General features: G+C 40.8%; 1 protein-coding gene across 1 annotated transcript in view; it reads right to left on the bottom strand.

The window, feature by feature from the left end:
* LOC129354114 (GTP cyclohydrolase 1-like) overlaps positions 1-8,189 on the bottom strand; it is a 17,146-nt gene extending 8,957 nt beyond the window's left edge. Inside the window, 2 exon segments of the mRNA XM_055023603.1 lie at positions 360-469; positions 7,662-8,189. Of these exon segments, the coding sequence (XP_054879578.1) occupies positions 360-469; positions 7,662-8,052 (501 nt within the window). The 5' untranslated portion in view covers positions 8,053-8,189.
* Positions 8,190-8,556: the final 367 nt, after the last annotated feature.

The raw sequence follows: 8,556 nt of genomic DNA, 5'->3' as shown, positions 1-8,556 counted from the left end.
GGATAGTAAAACATCAACTTGACAGTTTTCTTTTCCAGCAGCCATTGTACAACACGCAAAGCGGTAAAACCAGCTGACCAAACATGCTGGAGCTCAGTGTGGGTTGCTCGGTAACAGGGTTGGGCTTATTGGGAGGTTTTTAAAACAACAATAACTTTGTAGCACAGCTGGTTTTCTAAATGAAGATCAGGGGCTTCAATCTCCACTCAGGGTTTTTCTGAACGCAGTTTGAGGCTCTGCCTGCGGGTTCTCTCCGGGTACTCCAGCTTCCTCCGACAGATCAGAAACATGGCTGCCGGGTTACTTTGTCTCTGACCCAACGGCCGCTGCTGAAAGGCAGCGGCTGTCTGTCCGCTCACCCGGCCAAAGATGGGCACCAGGTGATGCTCGCACATGGAGAACATGTCGATGTCTTTGACGATCACCATCTCGTCGTGGTCTTCGTCAAAGATCGCGTCGTTCAGCACATCTGTGGACAAACAGGGAGCGAAACATCAGGGAAACAGTTAATCAGCTTCGGCTTTGATATTAGTGAAAATCAGCCCAGGTTCTGTTTATTCTCTCTGACAGACATCGTGTCTAATTAAGGCTCCGTTTTCACCTTCCCGGTTTATTGCGTTTTTTTTGGTTCAATAAACAGTTTTATCTGTGCATGACGACGCAGGCGGCGCTCACTGCAGTCGCTGCTCTTTTTAATTTCCTGGCTGGATATCTGCTTGAGGCAGAGCGAACTGAAAAGGTGAAGTCAGACAAACAGGAGACACCGACTTGTTGCTTTACTTTCAGATGCTTTTCTCTGAGCGTAAACAGCAAATAGGTCTATATTTAAATGTTTAATTATAATTAGCATATTTCCGAGTAATATATTTTAATTCCTAAACCTTATTTTATCCTGTTCCAATGAGGATTTACATGATTCAGCTAAATCTGACAGGAAGGAGCTCCAGTAGCAGTCAGTTTTACAACAATTCTGAAGATGCCTCTGACAGAAGACTGTCGGTTTGTGCTAACAGTTCAATACGTGGGAAGCAGAGACAATTACATGTTCTAAACTGTTAGTAAAAACTGCTAATCCAGATCCTTTGCTTTTGCCTTTTCATTTAAAATCTGTCTTCAGAATAACTGAAAACATAAAATAGAAAAATAAAAGAAATAAGAATATAACTGACTGTGTTGGCTTTAGCAAAACCATTAAATACATTTATGGCTTTAGAATATCAGATAATCCTGCTCTTGTTTTTATCTTTTTGTCATTTTCTGCTGGTCAGAACTGATCAGAGCAGAAAATGATTCTAGAGTCTCAAATTACATTTTGTCACTCAGTTGTGGTGAGTTACAGGCAGACTAGGTTAACAGAGCGCATTTAAATCTCTGGGTTGGTGTACCGGTCTGCTACATCTCTACATTTGCTGTGACTGTAAAAATATTTCAACTGTGAAAACGAGCATAAAAATTAGCATGCTAACTCCTCAGGTTGGATTTTTTCATATTTTGCTCTTCAATTTCAAAATGACTGCAGTTTTTCAAGATGGACGCCGTTTTATCAGCTTTTAAACTAAATATTGGCATAAAATGTTTCCCATTTTCTTGACTTGAATGAACTTCATGTCTTTCCTAGCTTCCATGAATGTTTTGTGTTTAGTAGTTTAATATTTGCATCTCCTTCTTGTTTTGTGTTGGTGTCTGCAAAAAAGAAGTTTAGCTCTTTAGTGTTAGCCTCATGCTGATTTTTTATGTATTTAGCAGTTCAATGCTAACTTCTGCTTATTTTTATGTGCTTAGTGTAGTGTTAGCATAACTAAGGTAGTTGTTTAGCAAATTAGTGGTTGGTGTAGCTAACGTTTTGTCTAGCTGTTGGAAACGGGTTGGTCTGTTCATGGTGGGGAGCACAATGGCTGTTTAAATGACACACAAACACAGTTGAGTGAATTTAAAGAACAATTAGCTTTAGTAACAAACCATAAACTCACAATTGGACAAGACACACAATTAAGAAAATAAAATTACACACAATAAAATACATAAAATAAAAACAACAATACTTGGCTAAGTGCTAAACCTCAATGTTAAATCTATTGGGTGAACCCTGGTAATCTGCACTCTAATCTTTTTAAACAACAGATCAATGAAATTAAATCCCGATTCAGGTCTCACTCAACATCATTCACATGAGGAGAATCTCCTACACAGCAGTTTGTTGTAATGTCAAATAAAAGAAAACGGGCCAAAAGGCAATGTCCAAAATTTCCAGGAAACAACAACAAAAATGTCAGTCAGTGTCTCATACAAAACCGACTGTGTGCGAAGATGTGAGTAATAACTGCCTACCACACCGCAGGGTGCAGCAGGGTGAAGCAGGGTGCATCAGGGTGCAGCAGGGTGAAGCAGGATGCAGCAGGGTGCATCAGGGTGCATCAGGGTGCAGCAGGGTGCAGCAGGGTGAAGCAGGGTGCAGCAGGGTGAAGCAGGGTGCAGCAGGGTGCAGCAGGGTGCAGCAGGGTGCAGCAGGGTGCAGCAGGGTGCATCAGGGTGCAGCAGGGTGAAGCAGGGTGCAGCAGGGTGAAGCAGGGTGCATCTGGGTGCATCAGGGTGCAGCAGGGTGAAGCAGGGTGCATCAGGGTGCATCAGGGTGCAGCAGGGTGAAGCAGGGTGCAGCAGGGTGAAGCAGGGTGCAGCAGGGTGAAGCAGGGTGCAGCAGGGTGCAGCAGGGTGCAGCAGGGTGCAGCAGGGTGAAGCAGGGTGCATCAGGGTGCATCAGGGTGTAGCAGGGTGCAGCAGAGCTCCAAATGCACGTGAGGAAATCCAGTTCTTTCTAAGTCCAGGTGGGAAGGCTCGCCATCAAGGTGAATAGAGGAATCCACTCCAGGAAAATTAAATGGGAAATTCACCTCAGGAACAATCCAGGAAAAAAAACCCTGATCTGTCGACAGACAGGACCAGCAGAAATATAGAATTTTTATTAAATCGATCTAGCTTACATCCTTAGATCATGTTTCATAACTGCTGTAAAATCCTTTTCCAAGCACAATAATAAATCATTACATTTTACCCCAACTCAGCAAAGGTTTACATTTGAATAACTAAGTAGTTCAAATAAAGACTATTATTCGACAACAACAAGATAAAAAGAACAAAAACCAAAATGAAAGGCATAAAATATGCTCACCGATCTCAGTGCGGCACGTTTGGAACAACTATATAGAGACTCTCAGTCTGGACACGCAGGGCACTAGGCAGTGTAAAAGGCATATTTTTCAAGTTTTAACTTCAACAATATGAACTGAATAAAATAAAAATTGATTATTTTTTAGGTTTTACCTTCAGTTGAACGACTGCCAACCAACTGCCAGCAGAGCCAACAGTTCCAGCTGATCTTAACGGCAGAAAAACTGAAGTTCAGTTCAACTGAAGACATATATAATCTATTACAAGCATGGCGGCCATCTTGAAAAATGTCCACCAGACAAATGAAAAACAAGCTCAAGAAAATAAAAATATGTAGATTAATATTTGACACCAAACACATTTAAGCGCATTTAAATTGATCATTTAAATGCCAAAATAATTTTATTTTGTGACAACCCTGGAAGCCATCTTGAAAAATGCCCACCATCTTGAATTTTTCAGGAGATAAGGTTTTTTTTCCCCCAGAAGAAAGCCTCTGTGAACATATGCACCAAGTTAGGATCTTGTAGCCACATGAGAAAGATGAATTTTAAATTTCTGCTCTCTATTTGTCTTTGACTCATTGCGTCTCAGTCTGGGGAAATGACGTCTGGTCTCTGATGGCTAGATAAATGAATCTGAAGTGGGCGTCAGTCAGCTTGGTGATGGAAAGGAAAGGTGTTTATCGGGTAATGGGAGCGTTGCTCTCAATCAGCCATCATCTCTGCACACAAGCAGACAAACCCAGCTGAACGGAGCAGGAACAATTACCCATTCATTCCCACTCAAACAGCCAAATGTGTCACGTTTATGTTTTTCCCTTTATGACTCAGATTTCCATCAACGGTGTAACCCAGTCGGGGAGGCGTCTGCTTGGGTCCAAATTAGTTTCAGAGAAGGGCAGCGAGTCCAAACATGCAGCCAGAAGTTTTTCTGGTGATTAAGTCACAGATTGAGTCCCGGGTCAAAGATCCTCTATATTTACAGACAGAGGACTTTAAATACGTTAAGGATCTTATTGTGAACAAGCATCTAAAAACATGTTTACTTTTCATTAATCATTCATTTTAATTAATATGAAAAACAATCATAAATAAGAGTTAAAACAGTTTATTTTTTCTTTTTAGTGCGTTAGTGGAAATGAGGAAAACCACTTTTATTTACTGACGAGATAATTGCTTCATTATTTTTATTTTTGATGAATATTCTACCAAACAAAAAACTTTAAAATTAAATCAAACAAAATGCATTTTTATCGTGATAAACCAGCACAACACACACAAAAAAATCTAACTATTTTGGTGAAGTTATAGTGCAAATATTTAAGTGCATTTGAAATAAGAAAACTTACAAGTAGCTTAAATAAGATAAGAGCCGATTTTAAATAAATAAATCCTTAATGTTGCTGAAAAAGGACTAGTTCCACCGGCTGATTATTTCGCTAATAATAGATTTGTCCAATTTTATAAGTGAAATAATGTTCCAATTATTACTTTTAAAAATAAATATTAATGAGTTAAAACAAGTTCAGATGTCTTGCTGAAAAGATTCTTGTAAGTTAGTTTGCTTGAAAAAAAGTAAAACTAAAATATTTTCACCTGAAATAAGATAAAAAAATATTTATGTTTTTGCAGTGAAGGATCATAAATATAAAGAAACTTTCTTCAAAATGTCTCACCAATAAAAATCTGAAAACTTTGTCAGGAAATGTATTAAACCCCATTCATTTGGTAAAACCCATGTTTGTCAACGTATTTTTATATTTTAGCTGAATTTTCCTCTTTAGGTCCTGCAGCCGACAACAGGAGGATTTAACCTTTGACCTGCACATGCATATGAACAAACATCTGAACGCTCCAGCTAAACAACGTGACACTTTTACGTAAAAGCAATCTTATAACCATCTCTGTGTGTTTTCAGTTGTTCTTTACCTCCCAACAAATGGAGGGGAGGCTCCAGCTGCAGCCTATCAGCAGGAAGGAGGCGCACCACCTCCGTCTCGGTGGCAGCTGACAAACGCAACCATCATTATCTGCATCACCTTCTGCCCCGTCCAAGAGCCGCTCCAGGCAAGAGGCTTTCAGGTGATATGAGACGGGAAGAATAAGAATCACCTGCTTTTCTTGCAGCGCATATTTCCACCCGACGCATTCCTTTCTTTATAGCTTCAAGCACACTACAACCCCCACCCACGACAGCAAAACTACGTCCAGATGGGGCTGTGAGGGGGCAGATCCCCAACTCCAGCCACTCCGTGGAGCGCCGAGAAGTCCTCCCAGTTGGACCCAACAACCCCGACCCGACGCCGTTACACTGCAAAAACACAAAATATCGCCACGATTTTTGGTCCAGTTCCTTGTGCAAATATCTTAGTGCAACTTGAAATCATGCAAAACAAACTTAAAGTAGCTTTTAAGCGAGACGTTTGTTTCAGGTCAAGAATTTACTAACACTGACGAAAAAGTTCTTGTAATATGGGAAACATGTTTTGTTATTTTGCCAATGGAACTAAACGTTTTCCCTTCAATATGAAATAATTTACCTGAAACAAGTTCTGATATCCTCTGAAATGTTATTTGTAAGTTAGTTTTGCCTCATTTCCACTAGAAACTGGACCAGAAAAACTTGGTAATATTTTGCTTTTGTGGTAATTAACCTGGACCATCAATGGCAATAGATAATACATCTGATCAGACAGAATATTCAAAATATAAAATATTCACTGAACTCTGATCCAGAACCGCACAGCATTCTGGGAAACGTAGGAAGAAGAAAGACTTTCACTGCATTGTTTAGAAACTCTGGTTCAAACTCTGATCCATCTTCAAACGTTGGTCTCGGTTCGGTTGAGTTCTGGTTCCAAGCAAACCGGAGACCGCTCCGAAACCAGTAAGCGGACTACAGCGCAGGGAATTCTGGGTAAATTAAGTTAAGGAAACGCACTAGCCGAGCGCTAATGGGAAAAATGTCTCATGATCTTTTTCCAAAGAAAAATGCAACAACTGCTAAAATCTGACACGGCTCCATTTCTGTTTGAAGGTTAATGTCTTCTTCAATGGTTCTTGGTGCAGCGCCCCCACAGGCGAGGAGGGGAAAAGGTTTTTCAAAAAGTTTGGTTTGTTTGAGAACCGCATGAGCTGAAATGTAACAAATGTTGCAATCAAACCTAATCTACCAGATTATCAGGTGTGAAAACAGCCCAGGAGTCTGGATCTTATGGCGTCTCATTCATGCCAACATTTGTAACTCAGCCTGAGACATTTGAGTGATTAAAATCTGATATTGTTTTTCTTAAACCTTTGGGTCCAGTGGTTTGAATCGAGCTGAAAAAGGATAAAAACACACAAACAGAACTAAGCATGTAATTATGGAGCCGAGGATTTAGGTTCATCTAATCTGATTAAGAACTTAGACTTTTGCACAAGTTTTGTTGTTATTTCACAAGACTTCACAGGAATTTATTGTAAAATAAGTGCATAATGCATAGAGGGTTCATTTAAATCAGCCTGAACAACAGAAACTCCGGGCCGACGGGTTTCAGCAGATCAGTTTGTTTAGTGTTTTATGGCTCAGAGGCTTTTCCCCTAAATCAAACAAGTCTGAATCACTGAACCTGGAGGTCAACTGAGGTCAACTGGAGCGTTTTTGGAAGACAACGTCCATTATATTTTATTAAACTCTTACTAACTGAATTAAACCCACATCCCTGGCAGATGAAAGTAGTTTTATTTTTATTTCTTGCTTTTAAGATAACTAGAATTTAATTGGCTCTAGTCTGATCTCTGAATCTTCTGTCTGAAAATACATTTAGATTTTTTTAATTACAATTATAAATGAACAAAAAGTGAGATCCTAAATTTACTTCATGACTCATCATACTTTAATGGTATATTTTTTAAATATATATTTCAGATATCTTGAACTGAAGTCTCCATACAAATAAATAAATATGAGTCGGAATAAATTATGATCTCTCAAAAAAGTATTTTGTCAAGTCAAAATATAATTAGAGGTACTTTAATTTACTAATAAGTCTAGTCATAACGCTATTTCAGAAATCTTATGGATTGCAGGTGCAGTGAAACCGATTTTATGTTAAAACGGCCTGCCATACTTCCGTATGAATCTGACGTCATTTAGAGTAGTCAAAGCGTAATTACAGATGCCTTGTATTACTAATCTGTCAAGTCATAAACCAATTTAAGATATGTGAAATCAATTATATGTCAAAACGGTCTGCCGTATAATAAATCAATTAACACCTGAAGTGCAGTGGATTTTATGTGATAACGGCCTGCCATAGAGGCGCTCTATAGGATAGAGTTCGGCTCAACTCTTTCATCAAATGGGTCAATTTGATGAAATTTGCTGATTCTCATTGTGATCAGCAAAGACACAATGAGAAAGTATCCAGTAAATGAAGCAGTTTTTTTCAGGAGTTCAGATTTTCCACCTGTTGCTCCTCTGAGCTGCTCCGGCTGTGAAAACAAACTCACCGATAATTTTCTCCTGGTATCCCTTGGTGAAGAACTGCATGGCGGTGGCGGCCCTCCAGGGGGTCTTCAGGAGCCCCTGGCGCTGCGGGTCCTCTCCCAGCCCCCGCAGGATGGTGGTGTAGGCGGCGGCCAGCGACGGCAGGCTCATCTCGTTGTCCTCCAGGCTGCGGGTCCGCTCCTCCTTCCAGCTCTCCATCACCGAGCCGGTGGCCCGCTGGGACCCGGTGGCCCGTTGGGATCCGGGCTGGGACTCGGGCTGGGACCCGTGCTCCGCCGCCGGCGAGGCGCCCGCCGGCCGCTTCCCCATCCCGTCAAAGTGTCCGTTGAGGACGGCGCTGTCCGCGGGGGAATCCTTCCGGTCCCCCGGGCTGAACGCTGCCTTCTGCTCCATCCCGCTTCCTGCTCCGTCAGATCCGCCGGTTCAACCAGTTTCTCTTTTCTTTGGACCAGACGCGAGTTCAGAGCCTGACGAACCGGTCCGGATCAGATCAGGACTTCAGCAGATGCGCGTTTCTGAGAAAGTGAAGCGCTCAGCTTCAGCACCGGCTTTATAAGGGCCGGATTATCCGGGGAGCGATCCTATTGGCTGCGGAGGGGGCGGGGCTAAAGCATCACAAACACCGAGGGTCTGAGGAAAATAAACACATTTCAGTTTCAAAAGTCAAAACTTTTCTTTGTGAAACTCACAAATTTTCATGTTTTTTCTAACAATTTTCATAACTTAAAACCAATTTGTTTTTTATAGTAAATATTGGGAGATTAATCTCAAAATGTTTGTTTTTTCAAGCAAATTTTCAAACTAAAATGTAAAAAAAAATTTTAATTTTTTTTTGCAAATTATAATTTTTTCCCAGATGCAGTTCACACCCTGACAAACTTGCCCGGTAACAGTGCT

This window comes from Poeciliopsis prolifica, unplaced genomic scaffold (assembly GCF_027474105.1).
Source record: "Poeciliopsis prolifica strain line A6 unplaced genomic scaffold, Auburn_PproV2 SCAFFOLD103, whole genome shotgun sequence".
Classification (NCBI taxonomy): domain Eukaryota; kingdom Metazoa; phylum Chordata; class Actinopteri; order Cyprinodontiformes; family Poeciliidae; genus Poeciliopsis; species Poeciliopsis prolifica.
Note: the sequence above shows the minus strand (reverse complement) of the source record. Positions and strands in the feature narration are given on the sequence as shown.